At 48.1% G+C, this 15,257-nt stretch overlaps 1 protein-coding gene across 3 annotated transcripts; it reads right to left on the reverse strand.

Moving 5' to 3' along the window:
* Nucleotides 1-3,285: 3,285 nt before the first annotated feature.
* Nucleotides 3,286-15,004, reverse strand: LOC138806113 (zinc finger protein 251-like). 3 transcript variants are annotated; one of them, XM_069991671.1, is made up of 4 exons: nucleotides 14,944-15,004; nucleotides 14,141-14,273; nucleotides 13,741-13,854; nucleotides 3,286-6,465 (listed from the first exon to the last, which is right to left on the reverse strand). In XM_069991671.1, exons 2-4 carry the CDS (start codon nucleotides 14,265-14,267, stop codon nucleotides 4,823-4,825), a joined length of 1,884 nt encoding a protein of 627 aa, XP_069847772.1. In that variant the 5' UTR covers nucleotides 14,268-14,273; nucleotides 14,944-15,004; the 3' UTR covers nucleotides 3,286-4,822. The 3 variants fall into 3 exon arrangements, with proteins under 3 accessions (XP_069847772.1, XP_069847771.1, XP_069847770.1); XM_069991670.1 differs by lacking the exon at nucleotides 14,944-15,004 and adding an exon at nucleotides 14,850-14,899; XM_069991669.1 differs by lacking the exon at nucleotides 14,944-15,004 and having other exon boundaries at nucleotides 14,141-14,820.
* Between the last annotated feature and the right edge of the window lie 253 nt (nucleotides 15,005-15,257).

A 15,257-nucleotide genomic window follows, 5' to 3' on the forward strand; every position in this document is an offset into this window, starting at 1 on the left:
AACAAAAAAAACAAAAACGCAGGAAGAGCACCCAGGCCCTGAGTTCAAGCCCTAGTGAAGTAAGGAGACTGGGTCTGGGTTTGGAAGATAGCTCAGTGGTAGAGTGCTTGCCTTGCATGCATGAGGCCCTCGGTTTGATTCCACATAAGCAGAAAAAGCTGGAAGTGGCGCTATGGTTCAAGTGGTAGAGTGCTAACCTTGAGCTGAAGAGCTGAGGGACAGCGTCCAAGCCCTGAGTTCAGGCCCCATGACTGACCAAAAAAAAAAAAAAAGACTGGGTCTATGCCTCCCCTAGACAATTGGCCCTTGATTTCCCGATTGTTTCTCTAGATGGTTTGCTTTTTTTTTTAACGCTTCTGTTGGCTTTAAGTGTCCTCATCTGGTCTGCTTTGCTCATGTATAATAAATAACTTGTGTTGGATTCCACACGTGTGTGGTTTTGGCCTATATAAGCTTTGTGCTGACAGAACTTGAGGCTGCTGGTCTTTGAGACATGAGTCCGCCAGCAGTCCTCCAACTCTCCAATAAAGACTCATAATTTGGCCTTTTCAGTGGTAGCTTCTCTGTTTTTTCTGACTGAGTTTCCTTAGAACACCAGGACTGGGAAAAAAAAAAAAAAAGGAAGACACTTTTCTGGGGGAGAGAGGGTGCGATACTAGAGTTTGAACTTAGGGCTTTGTATTTGTTAGGCTGGTGCTCTACCACTTGAGGCATGCCTCCAGTTTTGCTTTTGCTAGTTAGTTTGTACAGAAAGCCTAGTGAACTTTTCTATCCAGGCTGATCTTGAAACCTGATCCTCCGGATTTCAGGAACAGACTTGAACCACTGTGCCTATCAAGAATTACTTTCTTGGGGGCTGGGAAGGTGGCTCAGTGGTAGAATGCTTGCCTTGCATGCCTGAGATCCTGGGTTCGATTCCTCAGCACCACATAAACAGAAAAAGCTGGAAGTGGAGTTTAGGCCCCACAACCAAAAAAAAAATAATTACTTTCTTGGGGCTGGGAAGGTGGCTCAGTGGTAGAGTGCTTGCCTTGCATGCCTGAGGCCCTGGGTTCGATTCCTCAACACCACATTAGCAAAAAGAAAAAAGCTGGATGTGGCGCTGTGGCTCAAGTGGTAGAGCGCTAGCCTTGAGCTGAAGAGCTGAGGGACAGCGCCCAGGCCCAGAGTTCAGGCCCCAGGACCGGACCCTCCCCCCCCCCCCAAAAAAAAAAGAATTACTTGATTTTAAAGGCAGTTGTTTAGTAGGGTATCTGTTTTACTCGCTTTTTAGAGATGAGGAAGAGCTCCAGAAAGCTGATGCTCTATCCAAGGCAGAGCAAGCCCATGGCAGGGGAGACAGGACCTTTCAGACAAGTTATGGCTTCCTTTATTATTTTTAGAATGCCTCTACTTAGGCCACATTCAGAACTGGTTCTGGATTTAAGAATCTCATAGCATGGAGATAGAAGATGAGTAGGAAGCCAGTGCCAGTGGCTCATGCCTGTAATCCTAGCTACTTAGGAGGCTGACGTCTGAGGATCGAGGTTCAAAGCCAGCCAGGGCAGTAAAGTCTGTGAGACTCATCTCCAATTAACCACCAGAAAACTGGACGTGGCGTTGTGACTCAAATGGTAGAGCGCTATTCTTGAGCACAGCATCCAGGTCCAAAGTTCAAGCCCCACAACCAACAACAACAACAAAAAAGGTCAGTAGGGGGAAAGTGGAACAAATCACAAATCAAATGTTATAGCAAACATAAAAGGACCTCAGGTTCCCCAAGAAGACAGAAATGGGCTCAGAGCACTTGCCTAACATGCAGAAGGCCTTGGGTTTGATTCCCCACAATAGGGAAATAAAAACCAAAGACTATGCCTTTAGTGGTAGAGCATTACCTGGGAGCAAAAGAGGATGAGGGAGAGCCTGAAGCCCCAAGTATAAGCTCCAATACCAGCACAAAAGGCATACAACAAAAATCAGACCAGCTGGGCATGTAGCTTAGTGGTAGCGTGCCTGCCTAGCATGCATGAAGCCCTGGGTTCAATTCCTCAGCACCACATAAATAGACAAATCCAGAAATGGCACTGTGGATACTAACCTTGAACAAAAGAAGGCCAGGGATAGTGCCCAGGCCAAGTTCAAGCCCCAGGACTGGCAAAAAACAAAAACCAAACCAAGAAACATACCATTCAAACCAAAATCCACACAAAAGCTAAGTGTGGTAGTGCATGCCTATAATTACAGAATTGAGGAGGTAGAGGCAGTAGGATCATGAGTTGGAAGCCAGGCTGTGCTACATAGCAAGACCCTGTCTCAAAACATAGTAAAAAGCTGGGTGCTGGTGGCTCACAACTGTAATCTACTCAGGAGGCTGAGATCTGAGGATCATGGTTCAAAGCCAGCCTGGGCAGGAAAGTTCTTGAGACTCTTACCTCTAGTAAACCACTAGAGGGGCTGGGAAGGTAGCTCAGTGGTAGAGCCCTTGTCTCACATGCATGAGGCCCTGGGTTTGATTCCTCAGCACCACATAAGCAGAAAAAGCCAGAAGCGGCGCTGTGACTCAAGTGGTAGAGTGCTAGCCTTGAGCTAAAGAGCTGAGGGACAGTGCCCAGGCACAGAGTTCAAGACCCACAACCGACAAAAAAAAAAAAAAAAACCACAGTAAGAGCCAGATGTTGGTGGCTCACGCCTATAATCCTAGCTACTCAGGAGTCTGAGATCTAAGGATGGTGGTTGGAAGTCAGCCCAGGCAGAAAAGTCCCCACGAGGCTCTCATCTCAATTAACCACTCAAGAAAAGAAGTACAGGTGTGGCTGTAAAGGGTAGAGCACTAGCCTTGAGCAAAAGAGCTCAAAGACAGCTCCAAAGCCTAAGTTCAAGCCCTGTAATAAAAATGAAAAAGAATAAGGAGTACCTAGATGCTACAGATGGAGCTTCAAAATTGAAAATCAAAATTTCAGAAGTAATTAACGTCCCTTGAGATTATTCCAGTGCTTTTCCATGAAATTTTAAAAACAGAAGCCAGCTGGGCCCAGTGGCTCACACCTGTCATCCTAGCTACTCAGGAGGCTGAGATCTGAGGATGGTGGTTCAAAGCCAATCCAGGCAGAAAAGTCTGTGAGACTCTTATCATCAATAAACTACTCAGAAAAAGCCAGAAGTGGCTGTGACTCAAGGGGTAAAGCACTAGCCTTGAGTACAAAGAGGCTCAGGTGTCCCAGGCCCTTGAGTTCAAGCCCCAGGACTGGAAAGAAAAAAAAAAAAGTCAGGCATAAGTTTGCAAATGACACAGTAATTCCACTTAGGTATTTTCTGGCTTTTTTATTTTTCTTGTGGGAGACTAGAACTCAAGTTGGTTATCTAACACTTTATGTCATTGGCAGGTATCCTACCATCTGATCAATGACTAACCCCTCAACTTAGGTATTTTCCAAAGAGAACTGAAGAGCTAAGTTTACAAAAGAGCAGGAAGTTAAATGTACCTGCTTTATTCATAGTTGTTCCAAATGGGGAATATACAAACATCCTTTATTGGTGAAGAAATAGACTGCTTTCATCCATACAATGGAATGCTACTTGACAATAAGAAAAGTAAAATATTGATACATGCAACAACATGGATAAAACTCCATTGTGTTACATAGAATATGCCACACTCAAAAGGCTACATGGTGTGATCCTGCAAGTAGGGCCTGAGGCTACAGGGACAGGAAATAATTCTGGAAAGGGATGGAAATGTTCTATATTTTGATTGTGGTGGTGGCTACAAAACTATGTTTTTATCAAAATCTATAGAACTATACACTAAAAATGGTGAATTCTAGGTCATTCTCATTTTAGAAATGACTTGCTTTCAGTATATTGAAAATGTATTTTTTCCTAAGAAACTTTCCTATCATTTTAATAAAAAGATGAGCTCTAAGAATGCTGGGGGAGGGGAGAGAAGTAAATTTTATTTTATACAAACTACACCTCAAGAAACCTGGACATTACAGAATCTTATTGGTGAGCAGGTCATGGTTGTCATATTTATAATCTCAGCATCTGGGAGGCTAAGGCAAGAGGATCATGAGTTTGAGACTTGGACTACATACTGAGCCAACAGAACAAGTTCATTGGTAATCACAATTCTCAAAAGCAGAGACATGAGCCAGCTGCTAGAGGCTCATACTTGTAATCCTAGCTACTCAGGAGGCTGAGATCTGAGGATCATGATTTAAAGCCAATCCGGACAGGAAAATTCATATCCAATTAACCACCAGAAAACCAGAAGTGGAAAACCAGAAGTGGAGCTGTGGCTCAAGTGGTAGAGTGCTAGCTTTGAGCAAGAGAGCTGAGGGACAGCACCCAGACTCCGAGTTGAGGCCCGAAGACTGACCAACAACAAAAAAAAGACACATGTTGTCACTGCCTTATTGATCCTTGAGGTCTGCTCCTATGCTGAGCTTTTCAGAAGTTGGCTCCTGTGGGCAGGGGGAGACAGCTGGATGTGGGGAGGTAGAGGGAAGGCTCCAATCTGCCCAGTGGGCCTGAAGCTGTGTACTCTCATCCACAAGCCTGGACTTGGACTATCCAAGTCCCAGAATTCTGGGGGCAGTCCCAGAATTAGGTAGGTGTACTCTTTTGGCCTCCTCTCCTTCAGTGTGATGTCTGGATGTGGTGCCACATAGCTCACCCATGAGCACAACAGTGACCTCTATACAGATAACTGCTTTGTAGCATGAATTATCTCAGTGTGTACTTTCAAATTTAATTGAAGTCATTCAATCTATAGACTTTTGTTTTGCTAGTAATTTTTGTGCCTTCTTCCATTCTCCCATCTCATCTAACATAAAAGGAACTATTACTGTTTCTCACATTTATCACACTCAAAATGTCTTTCTTGGAAAATCTTTTTGATATGAATAAAGTATCTTTCAGATCCATCATTCAATAGGGACTTGTCTCCACCAGGAGTTACCTGGTGTTGAATAAGGGCTGAACCCCCACTAACAGCCTTTGCACATTCTTGGCATTTATAAGGTTTGTCCCCAGCATTGGTTTTCTGACGCATAGTGGGCTGGGTAGGGCTGAACGTTTTCCCACATTCATTACATCCCAGGGTCTTCCAACCAGTGTGAACTGTCCAGTGCAAAACAAGGTTTTCACCACGGCTGAACGCCCTGCCACATCTCTCTCTAGTAGATGGATGGCTGGAGTCATGAGCAAAAGCTGGGTTGCATTTTCCTCCAAGAGGAATCTTCCCTGTGTGAACCCGCTGATGCTGAGTTAGGGTTGACCTGCGGCTGAAGGCTTTCCCACAGCTTCCACATTCATAGGGCTTCTCTCCAGTGTGGACACGTTGATGTAGGGTGAGCTGGGAGCTCTGGCTGAAGGCTTTCCCACACTCAGTGCACTGATAGGGCTTCTCCCCTGTGTGCACTCTGCGGTGCTGCACAAGTGTAGAACTCCGGCTGAAGGCTTTACCACACTCATTGCAAACATAAGGCTTTTCTCCAGTGTGAATTCTCACATGTTCAGTAAGGTGAGAGTTGAAACCAAAGGCTCTGCCACATTCACTACACACATAGGGCTTCTCTCCGGTATGAACCCTGTGATGGAGGAAAAGGCTAGAGCTCTGACTGAAGGCCTTCCCACACTGATTGCATTTGTGGGGCTTCTCTCCTGTGTGAATCCTCTGATGTTGAATAAGGCTGGAGCTGCGACTGAAGGCCTTCCCACACCAAGTGCATGCATGGGGCTTCTCGCCTGTGTGAATTCTCTGGTGCTGAGTCAGCTGAGGGCTCTGGCTGAAGGCTCTCCCACAGTCGTTACACTTGTAAGGTTTCTGTCCTGTGTGTATCACACGATGCTGAATAAGAGATGAGCTGCGACTGAAGGCTTTCCCACATTGGTTACACCCAAAAGGTCTTTCTCCAGTGTGAATTCTCTGGTGCAGACGAAGGTGGGAGTTGAGTCCAAAAGTTTTCCCACAGTCATTACACTTAAATGGTTTATTCCCAGTGTGAACTTGACGGTGCATATTAAGGCCTGAGCTGTGAGTAAAGGCTCGTCCGCAGCGACCACACACATAAGGCTTTTCCCCGGTGTGGCCTCTCCGATGGCGCTTCAAGTCTGACTTATATTTGAAGGCTTTGCTGCATATGCCACATTTAAAGGCTCTGTCCTCTATTTTATTTCCTTGAAGTCTAACAATACTTTGGTTTGGTTTCAAGTGTCCATCAGACACACCACACACCTCAGGTCTCTGTTCTGTAGGTTGCTCCTCTCTAAAAGCTCTCCTGTGAAGACAAGATTTCTTCACGTTCTGCTCAGCAGAGCATCCCTGCTTCCCTTCTGTCTGACACTCATGGCCCTGAGCTTCCTGGGACTCAGGTGCCTGTAAATTAGGTTTTGACCGTCTGAATATAAATTCTGGAGTTTTTAATTCTTCAGAGTATTTCTGGCTTAGAATGGATAGCTCCTTCTTGGTCCCAATCTCAGAATCTGTTACACAAAAACAAAAGAATTGATACATGAATCACATTTCAGAAATATCTATGATTTGATACTCATATTAATCGTTATGCAAAAAGCAGGTACTCTGGTTGACCCCACAGGCTCAAGCCTGTAAACCCAGCTTCTCAGACTAAGATCAGAAGACTGCAGTTTGAAGCCAGCCAGGCTGAAAAGTTCCTGAGACTCTGATGTTCAATTAACCACCAAAAAAAGCAGAAGTATAGCTGTGGTTCAAGTGGCAAAGTGCTAGCTTTGAGCAAAAATGGTCAGGGAGGGCTGGGAATGTGGCTTACTGGTAGAGTACCTGCCTAGCATGCATGAAACCCTGAATTCGATTCACATAAACAGAAAAATCCAGAAGTGGTGTTGTGGCTGGTAGAGTGGTAGAGTGCTATCCTTGAGCAAAAGAAGCTCAGGGACAGTGCCCAGGCCCTGAATTCAAGCCCCAGGACTGGCAAAAAAAAAAAAAAAAAAAGGCTCAGGGATAGCACTCAGGCCCGGAGTTCAAGCTCCAGTTCTGGCACCAAAAAAGAAAAAAAAAAATCCAATGCTCAGGTAGAAAAACATGTGATAGGCAAAGTTCAGTAGATGGTTAAGGACTGGGAACATAACATGGCTTAGTGGTAGAGCACTTGCCTAGCACACATGAAGCCCTGGGTCCATTCCTCAGCACCACATACACAGAAAAAGCTGGAAGTGGCACTGTAGCTCAAGTGGTAGAGTGCTAGCCTTGAGCAAAAGAAGCTCAGTGACAGCGCCCAGGCCCTGAGTTCAAGACCAGGACTGGCAAAAAAAATAGAAAGTAGGTTGTGGGTAGCAACGACTCCATTCAATAAATATTTAGGTCAGGTAGTACTGCCTCTGGTCTAAAGAGGCTTTTGTTTCCTCGGTATATCACCTTCATCCCCAGCCGGCCGCCCCTGTTTTCCTGGGAAGGCAGACAACCCGGCCAGTGTGACAGTGAACCCTGGCGGCCTGTGTGGCTGAGCAGGGCCGGCCGGCCCGCGGCCCTCTGCTGCCTCCACGCGGCTGCGGCAAGGGCCGGGTCCCGAGGGGGAGGGCCGCGCCAGGGCAGCAAGCGGCCTCTGCCCAAGGCTCAGAGGAGGCACCTGAACCGCCAAACCGGGCTGGGGACAGGGTGTTCTCCACTCAGGAAGCTGAGATGCGAGGATCTGGACTCAGTTGTAATTAACCATCAGAAAGCTAGAAGTGGCACTGTGGCTCAAAGTGGTACAGCAAAAGAGCTCAGGGATAGCACCCAGGCCCTGAGGTCAAGTCCCAGGACACACCACACACACACACACACACACACACACACACACACACACACACACACACACACACACACACACACACACACACACACACACACACACACACACACACACACACACACACACACACACACACACACACACACACGATAAAAGATACAGCAAAAGAGCTCAGGGATAGCACCCAGGCCCATACAGCAAAAGAGCTCAGGGATAGCACCCAGGCCCTGAGTTCAAGTCCCAGGACACACTACACACCACACACACACACACACACACACACACGATAAAAGATAAAAGGTTCTGGATGATCAAGATCCTGCACACACACACACACACACACACACACACACACACACACACACACACACACACACACACACACACACACACACACACACACACACACACACACACACACACACACACACACACACACGATAAAAGATAAAAGGTTCTGGATGATCAAGATCCTGCCCAGGCCAGTGCTTTAAGGTCCCTGGTTGGGGTACCAGATAACAATGGTAGGGAGTGCATGGTGAGTCAGGATGTAAGAGGACTGGCAGGGACCCACAGTCCCTTGTAGAGTATAAACCCAATGAACTATGGAACACCACAAGCTCCAATCTCCCTATAACACCACTCTAGGAACCAAGCCTTTAACACGGAAACTTTGGGGGATATTTACCCAGTCACAGCAGTGCTTACCCTGAGTTCTCCTATCACTCTCTTAATATATTTTTAATTTGTTTATTTTTGCTGGGCCTGGGTGCTACCACTGAGCTTTTCTGGGGGGTTGTGGGGTTAAACTCAGGGCCTCAGTGCTGCCCCTGAGCTGCTTTAGCTCAAGATTCGTGCTCTACCACTTTGAGCTACAAGGCCACTTCCAGCATTCTGGAGGTCAATTAGAGATGAGTCTCATGGACTTTCCTGCCTAGGCTGGCTTTGATTGGTGATCCTCAAATCCTAGCCTCCTGAGTAACTAGGATGACAGCGTGAGCCATCGGTGCCTGGAACAACCAGCCACTCCCTCTTAGTTCCCCAGTAGGAACCAATGCTGCAGGCCCCACATCCGTATCTAGCTGCTTGACTAAATACAAAATCTAGACTACTTCACTAACACCAGACATCTCTTCTGCATATTTGCTTTAAACCCTCCAACCCCTTCCCCTGTTGCTATGTTTTGGACACCATTAAAGGCTCTCAATCCCAACCCATCTCTCATAGGCTGTTCATAGGCTGACCAGGCTCTTCTGGCTTTTGGAATTATGGGAATCCCAAAAGCTATGAGCAATAAAATCTCTATTTTCCCCCTTGTGTTTTCATCTGGACATGAAAGGATGAAAATCCTAGGAAAGTAGGAAATTGTGAAAAAAGGCAAAGAGATCATTTGTCCCACCTCAACAGAAAAGAAAATATAAAATCACAAATCTGAATTTCAGTATCTGCAGGAACAAAATTTAGTTCTCAGGAAACCATATGTACATATGTGTTACAAAGAATAACCTATAGGCTAGGAGGGTGGCTCAGTGGTAGAGCGCTTGCCTCACATGCATGAAGCCCTGGGTTCCAGTCCTCAGCACCACATAAGCAGAAAAAGCCAGAAGGGGCGCTGTGGCTCAAGTGGTAGAGTGCTAGTCTTGAGCTGAAGAGCTGAGGGGCAGCACCCAGGTCCAGAGTTCAGGCCCCATAACTGACCAAAAAAAAAAAAAAAAGAAAGGAAAAAAAAGAATCTTATAGACTTTCCTGCCGGGGCTGGCTTTGAACCACAATCTTCAGTTCTCAGCCTCCTGGGTAGCTAGCATTATAGTCGTGAGCCACCAGCACCCAGCTTTGATGTAGTATTTTAAAATACACTGTTAAAGCCCAATGTCACCTGCATTTTCTCCTGGGTTATCATCTAGAGAGTTTTGTGTTTTACATTGAGGTATACTACCATTTTGGTACAAACTTAAAACTATGTCCCTCCTCCAACATGATAAACTGAAATTTTAATTCAATGATGTTTGGACATGGGACCTTTGGGAAGTCAGCGCTGAGTTCTTAAAATGGAATCAAAGCCAGGCGAGGGTGGCTCACACCTATAATCCTAGCTACTCAGGAGGCTGAGATCTGAGAATCACGATTCAATGCCAGCCCAGGAAGGAAAGTCTGTGAGACTCTTATCTCCAATAAACCACTCAGGAAACTGGATGTGGTACTGTGGCTCAAGTGGTAGAGCACCCACCTTGAGCTGAAGAGCTGAGGGACAGCGCCCAGGCCCAGAGTTCAAGCCCCACCACTGACAAAAAAAAAAAAAAAAGGAAGCAATGCTTTTTTTGTTCTGTTTGAAGTGGTGAGGATTGAACTAAGGCACTGAGCTCGCTAGGCAGACATTTCTACCACTTGAGTCACACTTTCGATCCTTTTTTATGTTGGTTATTTTATTTTTTTTGCCAGTCCTGGGGCTTGAACTCAGAGCCTGGGCACTGTCCCTGAGCTTCTTTTTGCTCTAGGCTAGCATTCTACCACCTGAGCCACACCACCACTTCTGGCTTTTTCTGTTTATATGGTAATGAGGATTCAAACCCAGGGCTTCATGCATGTTAGGCAAACATTCTACCACTAAGCCACATTCCCAGCCCACATACACAAACTTTCTGATGTAGTAGCACATATAAAGTGGGAAGTTGGGCCCTGAAGTCTCAAGCCTGTTATCCTAGCTACTCAGGAAACTGAGATTTGAAGGTTTTCAAAGCCAGTCTGAGTAGGAAAGCTTGCGAGACTCTTATCGCCAATAAAATACTCAGAAAAAATCTGGAAGTGGCACTGTGGTTCAACTGGTAGAGCATCAGCCTTGAGCAAAAGGAAGCTGAAGGGCTGGGAAGGTGGCTCTGTGGTAGAGTGCTTGCCTTGCATGCCTGAGGCCCCAGGTTCGATTCCTCAGCACCACATATGCAGAAAAAAAAAAGGCGGAAGTGGCGCTGTGGCTCAAGTGGTAGAGTGCTAGCCTTGAGCTGAGGGACAGCACCCAGGCCCAGAGTTCAGGCCCCATGACCAGACCAAACAAAAATAAAGGAAGCTCAAGGACAATATGGCCCAGGCCCAGAGTTTCAAGCCTGGACCAGCAAAAAAAAAAAAAAAAAAAAAAGTAAATGAATAGTTAACACAAAAGTTCATGTGTCTTATGGTCACATATAATGAAGTAATAAAGTAACAATAATAAGATAACTAGGAAAACACCAGCTATGTGGAAATTAGTCATGTCCAAATAATCACTGAGTCAAACAATAAAAATTAGAATGTTTTAAACAATATTGTATGGGCTGGGAAGGTGGCTCGGTGGTAGAGTGCTTGCCTCACATGCATGAGGCCCTGGGTTCAATTCCTCAGCACCACATAAGCAGAAAAAAGCTGGAAGTGGCACTGTGGCTCAGGTGGTACAGGGCTAGCCTTGAGCTGAAGAGCTGAGGGACAGCGCCCAGACCCAGAGTTCATGACCAACCACAAATAAATAAATAAACTATGTGGTAATAAAAGAGAACACTGAAATTTTGTAAAGTGACCCTAAGGCCGTGTTTTGAGAAAACCATATAATTGTAAGTGTCTACAGGGCTAGGAATGTAGCTTAGTGGTAGAGTGCTTGCCTTGAATACATGAAGCCTTGGGTTCCATTCTTCAGTGCCACATAAACAGAAAAAGCTGGAAGTGGTGCTGAGGCTCAAGTGGTAGAGTGCTAGACTTGAGCTGACAGTGCCCAGGCCTGGAGTTCAAGCCCCACAACCACCACCACCAACAACAACAACAAATCACAATTCAATTATCTAAGTTCCCATCTTTAAAAACTAGTGTGTATGTATGTATATACATACTTTTGTTGTGGTAGTTAGAATTGGAGTTTGAACTCAGGGCTTTCTGCTTACTAGGCATTCTACCATTTTTTCACACCTCCAGCCCTTGGGTATATGATCCACAAGAGACTTTTTGAGTGAACTACTAGAAGATAAGCTCCACTAAACAGAGCTGATGAAGAAATTTTGGTAAAAGGATAGACATATAACTAAAGGGTAACCAACCACTAGTATCAACTCACTGTTCTACCCTAATTGTAGAAGTAAGATAATAGCAAAGATGGGGATAGAAATCATGACATATAATACTTTTAACAGGGCTGGGAAGGTGGCACAGTGGTAGAGCGCTTGCCTTGCATGCCTGAGGCCCTGGGTTCGATTCCTCAGCATCACATAAGCAGAAAAAAAAAAAGCTGGAAGTGGCACTGTGGCTCAAGTGGTAGAGTGCTAGCCTTGAGCTGAAGAGCTGAGGGACAGCACCCAGGCCCAGAGTTCAGACCCCACGACCGGAGCAAAAAAAAAAACAAACCAAAAACTAATACTTTTAACAGTGAGTAATAGTACACTTAACAAATCATAAGAGGGGGATGAGGCAAAGGGTAAAAAAGCACAATAAGCCTCAGTAGCTGGAAATCAAAATGATTCTAAGAACTGATGAATCAAGTAGAGAAACAGATTTCAACAGAACAAAGATAAACCTTTTTTAAAAATACTATTAAGCCAGGCACCAGTGGCTCACTCCCCACTAGCTACTCAGGAGGCTGAGATCTGAAAATCAAGGCTCAAGCCAGCCCAGGCAGACAAATCCATGAGACTATTATTTCTAATTAACCAGAGAAAACCTGGAAGTACAAGTGTGGCTCAAGTGGTAGAGATCCTGTCTTAAGGAAAAAAACTAATAGAGTGAGAAGCCCTGAGTTCAAGCCCCAGTATTGGTGTGGCACACATGTACATGCACACTCATACACAAATACTATTAATCTAGTAGTCCTGGCTACTAAGGAAGGTGAGGTGGGAGAATCACTTGAACCCGGGATTTAATACCATCCTAGGTACCATGGAGATCCCATCTCAAAGAAAAGGAAGAGAAGGGCTGGGAAGGTGGCTCAGTGGTAGAGCGCTTGCCTTGCATGCCTGAGGCCCTGGGTTTGATTCCTCAGCACCATATAAGCAAAAAGTGGCGCTATGGCTCAAGTGGTAGAACACTAGCCTTGAGCTGAAGAGCAGAGGGACAGTGCCCAGACCCAGAGTTCAGGCCCCACAACTGGACCCCCCCCCCAAAAAAAAGAAAAGGAAGAGAAAACACTACTGACCATAAGTAAAGGTGAGGAAACAAAAGATGAAGGAGAAAAGAACACAGCAGGGCACCAGCACCTGCTGCCAAAGGAGGACAAGAAGCTGTATTATAGAATGTGAACAAAGATGCATAAAGGTATTCACTAGAACACAACAGACATAATCAGAGAACTTGTTTTGTCGGTTGTGGGGCTTGAACTCTGGGCTTGGGTGCTGTCAGCTCTTCAGCTCAAAGCACATACTCTCACTTGAGCCACAGTGCCGCTTCCAGTTTTTGGTGGTTAATTGGAGATAAGAGTCTCATGGACTTTCCTGCCAGGGCTGCTTTGAACTGTGATCCTCATATCTCAGCATATTGAGTAGCTAGGATTTCAAGTGTGAGCCACGGGTGCCTGTCTGTTGTTTTTTGTTTTGTTTTGTTTAGAAAGCAAAGCAAGGGCTGGGGGCTGGAAAAGTAGCTCAGTGGTAGAGCACTTGCCTTGCATGCCTGAGGCCCTGGGTTCGATTCCTCAGCACCACATAAGCAAAAAGAAAAAAGCCGGAAGTGGCTCTGTGGCTCAAGTGGTAGAGCACCAGCCCTGAACTGAAGAGCTGAGGGATAGCGCCCAGGCCCAGAGTTCAGACCCCACGACCGGACTCAAAAAAAAAAAAAAAAAGAAAAGAAAAAGAAAGAAAGCAAAGCAAATGGAGCAACAAAGCCTTTCAAAGTAGGTGCATATACCTACAAGTGCATGAGAAACTGTCTGCCCCTGGAGAGACTGGACTAAGCACCATCACCCTATCTGCCCTCCCTGTTTCCCCTCATTTCAGCCCATCTTGGGCTGTGAGGCCATTCCCAGGACCAGATTCCAGCTCATGCTCACCTGTCTGGCAGGTTCTCAAGACCTCTGGTTCTTCAGCCCCCAGAAGATCCAGGACCCATAGTTCCTCCCCTTGCTCCAGTTGGGAGATCAGCTCTGGCTTAGGGATCGAGAATCCTGTTGAGGGTGAGGACTTTGGTGAGATGGGACAGCACGCTGCCTGCTGGGTCTCCCTGAGTGCAAGTGACCACAAGCCAGGGACTTCCACGGGGGAGAGGGGACCGTGGGACACTGGTTACACAGAGTAAAGTCCCTAGAACTGGGCCACAAGGCAGCTTTCCCATAGGGTATGTTCCTTTAACAGAGAACAGCCTGGTACCTGGGGACAAGGGCAGGCCCTCTTCTTTGGGATCCCAAACCCCCTAGAGACATCCAATACGGACGGAACCAGGGCAGTCCTCACCCAGCGAGGCCATGTTCCCGTAGTTCTCCAGCATCACGTCCCTGTACAGCGCTCGCTGCTGGGGCCCCAGCTGCTGCCCCTCGGCGTGGGAGAAGTACACGGCCACATCCTGGAAGGTCAGCGGCATCTCTCCCTGTAATGACACGTCCTTTGAGTGCAGCACTGGGCGGAGGCCCGTGCTGGGTCCACACGGGAGCAGAAAAGCCAGGCCTGGACAGCTTGGCTGCCGTCCGGGCCGCGGACGGCCCCTCCGGGGCCTCCTGCCCGGAGTGGAACGGCCGACGGTGGCCCGGAAAGGAGGCAGGCGTGGGCCCGGGGTGTTCCACGGGGACATCGGAGTCACCGGACCAGAGCCAGCCCTCCCCGCACCGCCGGCCCCGCGGCTGGGCCCCGGCCCCGTGGAGCGCGGGTGGGCCGCCCGGGGGACAGCCGGCAGCTCGGGCGGTCTGCGGTGCCGGGCCCGGGGCTGGGCTCGGTCCAGGCGGGGCGCAGGGCGCGGAGGGCGCCTCCCGAGCCGGGCCCGGCGCGCCGCCGCTCCCTTCGCGGCCCTGCCCCCTCCCGGCACCGGTTCCCGGGCCGGCCTCCGCCCCGGCCGGGCCTGGGCCTCCGCTGCGACCGGACTCCGCCCTGCGCCGACCCCCGCCCGCGGCCCGCGGCGGGGAGCCAGCGCCGTCACACCGCCTCCCCCGAGCCGGGGGAGCCGCCGGACCTGCGCGCCACTCCCACCGGGCGGAGGCCCTGCCCTCGGTCCGCGTCCCGGCCGCCCCGCCCGCCTGCTGGCGGCGCCGCCGCTGGGAATTCACCTTAGTCCCGCCCTCCCAAAAGGACCCGCAGGCGCACCCGGCCGGCGACCCGCCAGGGGCGGGGCCAGAGGAAGAGGGCGGGCCTGGGTCAGCAGCACTTGCGCAGTCAGACCCTGACGAAGGCCGGAAACAGCTGCAGCCCAATCCCCCGCTCCCCGTGGCTTTGCTCGTACTTCCGGGGCTGCTCTAGGAATCAGGGAGGACTTCACGATCTATGGTCAGCCTGGGGGAAATTGAGCTCCAGAGGTCTGAGTTCCTAATCTTTCTTTTTTCCGGTCCTGGGCTTGAACTCAGGGCCTGGGCACTGTCACTGA

The sequence above is a fragment of the Dipodomys merriami genome, unplaced genomic scaffold (genome assembly GCF_024711535.1).
Source record: "Dipodomys merriami isolate MVZ:Mamm:240054 unplaced genomic scaffold, mDipMer1.0.p SCAF_4, whole genome shotgun sequence".
NCBI lineage: Eukaryota > Metazoa > Chordata > Mammalia > Rodentia > Heteromyidae > Dipodomys > Dipodomys merriami.

Excerpts from the sequence above, each read along its gene's own strand:
- LOC138806113 (XM_069991669.1), bottom strand. The coding sequence starts at position 14,474 with ATGTCCCCGTGGAACACCCCGGGCCCACGCCTGCCTCCTTTCCGGGCC. Across the intron at positions 13,855-14,140 it reads CGGGAACATGGCCTCGCTGG|GATTCTCGATCCCTAAGCCA; the intron begins GTGAGGACTGCC and ends CACCCTCAACAG. Across the intron at positions 6,466-13,740 it reads CTTGAGAACCTGCCAGACAG|ATTCTGAGATTGGGACCAAG; the intron begins GTGAGCATGAGC and ends TTTGTGTAACAG.